This window comes from Octopus bimaculoides, chromosome 7 (genome assembly GCF_001194135.2).
Source record: "Octopus bimaculoides isolate UCB-OBI-ISO-001 chromosome 7, ASM119413v2, whole genome shotgun sequence".
In the NCBI taxonomy this organism is placed as follows: Eukaryota; Metazoa; Mollusca; class Cephalopoda; order Octopoda; family Octopodidae; genus Octopus; species Octopus bimaculoides.
In genome coordinates, this window is record NC_068987.1 from 3,418,154 (window position 1) to 3,421,665 (window position 3,512).

Sequence of the window (3,512 nt, forward strand, 5' to 3'; positions counted from 1 at the left end):
ACATATGCCGCATTTTTTTCTTAATTTTTTTTCATTACTCAAATGTGTTTATGGGGAGAATATATTAACCAAACAAGGAAGGTATCAAATGGTCGTTGGATGTGCTAAAAACAACAGCTAAATCGCCCTTAATTTTTTTTTTTCCATAATGAAACCATATTCAACACCCTATTTATGAATTTGTTTCTCTCATCATGATAAATGGGATCTTTTTTAAAACCTTTTTCTATTACTCAAACGAAAAATAAATGAATCCAAATTTTTTTGTCAGACTTTTTTCCATTACACTCAAACAAACAAAAAATATGCTTTTCTTTCTCTTCGAAAGACCTCTCCCCACCCACCTCGGAAAAATTTTTCCCCCACAAATTTCTTGAAAAATCTGTATTTTGGCGCAAATTTTTCTCCTCATATACTTTTAATTCCCATTTTTTTAAAAACCTATTACACTTGCCTTATTTGTTTTGGTGGCCGAGTGTTAAAGTAAACATTAACCGGTACTACTTCTATCGGCCTGTTTGCTGAACCGCCAAGTTATGGAGGCGTAAACACATCAACACCGGTTTCAAGCAGTGGGGGTGGGGGACAGACACATATGTATACATATATTGTATCAGTCATTTGATTGAGGCCATGCTGGGGTACCGCCTCTAAGGGTTTTAGTCAAACAAATCAACCTCAATACTTACTTTTTATAATTATAGTACTTTTTCTATGGGTCACTTATGCCAAACCGCTAAGTTACAACATCATCATCATCATCATTTAACGTCCATTTTCCATTCTGGCATGGGTTGGGCGGTTTGACAGGAGCCGGTAAGCTGGAGAGCTGCACCAGGCTCCAATTGTCTGTTCTGGTATGGTGGTCTTACAGCTGGGCGCCCTTCCTAACGCCAACCACTTTACAGAGTATACTGGGTGCCTTAAACGTGGCACTGGCACGGGTGCTTTTTACGTGTGCGTATGTAAACCAGCACCAGTTGTCGAGCAGTGGGGTGAGCACACACACACACACACACACACGTGTGTTTGCTTTTGTGTCGGTTATAAAAATAGTGGTGAAGGTAAAGAATACACACACCACCCGTTTTCGGCGTCGTCTGCTTCATTTGTGTATGTAAAATCCGTAAATGTCCAAGAAGAAAAAGAGATCGACATCGAAAAAGCCGTATTAATTAATAATATTTCGTGTGTTTACAGTTGTCAACACGTGCTGTGACGCGCACGGAAACTAACGAACGAATCTTGACAAGTCTGAGACTCAAAACGGTTGAAGGCGCCTATTCTTTCACTTGTTTCAGTCATCAAACTGTGGCCAGGCTGGGGCACCACTTTTGAAGATTTGAGTCAAACAAATCGACCCCAGTTCTCGTTGTTTTTTAAAGCCGGGTTATTATTCTCTTGGTCACTTTCTTTTGCCAAACTGCTAGGTTGCGGGGACATAACCACACCAACATCAGTTGTGAAGGGGTGGGGAGCAGGGACAGATGCAAAGACGCGTACACAGATATATACATTCGATGGGCTTTTTTCAGTTTCCATTTACCAAATACACTCTAAAACAGTGGTTCTCAAACTTTTCGAAAAAAATTTACGTGTCCAGTCCCCTTACACTTTTTTGATGATTCATGGTCCCCTATAAAATGCAGGATAATTAACAGGGAAAAAATGACACACACTCGTGTGCCGTAATTTCCAGACTATGAACTGGGATAGGAATGGGTGTCTGTTGTAGGGCAAGGTCATGTGGGAACATGCACCAGTGAGGATAACGACGGTAAGAGACATGCAAACATGTGGGTTATAATAGTGGAGTGGTGAATCATGTGAGTGCAGAATACCGACAGCACATGCATGATCAACCGTTATACCTGCATATTTTCCATCAGCCAAATCATACCTGTTGTACAACAGGTGTGATTAGCAAATGAGCATGCAGGAGAGGCGTAGGGTTTTGAGGTCAACAACAAAAAAATGATGATAGCATGCAAAATATTGAAAGTCTTGAGATTTTAAAACTTAACTGTCTCGCGCCTCTTGTTTTCACATTTTCAGCGTCTCTACATGGTCCCCTTAAAATCACTCTGTGGTCCCCTAGGGGACCGCGAACCCCAGTTTGTGAACCACTGCTCCAAAGGCTTTGGTTGACCTGAGGCTACAGTAGAAGACACTTGTCCAATGTGCCATGCAGTAGGACTGAACCCAGAACCGTGTGGTTGGGTTCAGTCACCACACAACCGTTTTACAAGAAGGGATGTGGCAGTCACTTCAAAATTTCAACCTACTTGGCACACACACAGGCATAACCACAAGTTGGTGAAAATCCCACCCATTTTCACTTGCTCATAACTTTCTGAAAAGGGCTTATTTTACAATGAAACTTGACAGGGTCACATTTTTGAATGTGTAGATAAAAATTACATGGTTAAAATTATGTTGATTGTATGTCACCTTCATAGAAGTGGTGTCCAATTTTCTATGCAAAAATGTCTGGCCAGGGAGAAAGGTTACCTTGCTTGGAAGCAGGTAAAACTTGACAGCCAATGTGCACTTGATCATAGACAAGCTACCTCTACAAATTCTGTCCGATCCATGCCAGCATGGAAAAACAGGCATCAGAAGATGATGATAAAAATATGTGTTTATAAAATTGAAATGTGAGTAAAAAAATTGTCTTTTATTTTTTTTCCTTTCCAGGCTGAAGATGATTACAACTTGTCTTTAATTGATGGTTATGACAGTTACAATGAGAGTAATAGTTCTGACAAGGAAAGGTCTGCTGAGAAAATCATTGAGTCTCCAGTTCCAACAGACACTAAGCCTACCATTCTAGAGAAACCAGCCCCTTTACATTTTATCAATGGCAAAGATGGCATGGGTAAGTCGGCACTTGGTTATATCCATTTTGAATTTTAGTTGTTATTTGCAAAGTTTTGTATTTTAATTCACTGAATACGAAAATTTAATTATTTTCCAAATATTCAGTCATATTGTTCTATTCATGTCTGTTCCAATATGTCTCTTGTGATAGTAAAACTCCTCTGTTTTCAATGATATTGATTTATTGATTTATTACCACTGGTGCTGAACTGTTAGCATGCCAGGCAGCATGTTTTGGCAGCATTTTGTCTCTCTTCATGTTTTGAGTTCAAATTCCACCAAGGTCCACTTTACCTTTCATCCTTTTGGGATTGATGAAATAAGTACCAGTTATGCACTGGGGTCAGTGTAGTCGACTTACCCCCACCCCACCCACTGAAAATTGCTAGCCTTATGCCAAAATTTGAAACCAGTGTTTTCATTACTGTGTTTCTAATTAATTCATTTCTAAAATAAAGAACATGTATTTTTATATATCGATGTGATGTTTGGGGTATGATTTAAACAGAAAGTTCTTACATAGGCGTAGGAGTGGCTGTGTGGTAAGTAGCTTGCTTCCCAACCACATGGTTCCAAGTTCAGTCCCACTGCGTGGCACCTTGGGCAAGTGTCTTCTACTATAGCCTCGGGCC

The 3,512-nt window shown here is 39.9% G+C and overlaps 1 protein-coding gene across 1 annotated transcript in view; it reads left to right on the plus strand.

Annotated features, from left to right (window-relative positions):
* The window catches only part of LOC106871586 (MBT domain-containing protein 1), a 35,581-nt gene that overhangs the window by 4,859 nt on the left and 27,210 nt on the right, over positions 1-3,512 (plus strand). The window contains exon 2 of the mRNA XM_052969161.1: positions 2,698-2,878. Coding sequence (XP_052825121.1) covers positions 2,698-2,878 — 181 coding nt within the window. The remainder of the gene's footprint in view (positions 1-2,697; positions 2,879-3,512) is intronic.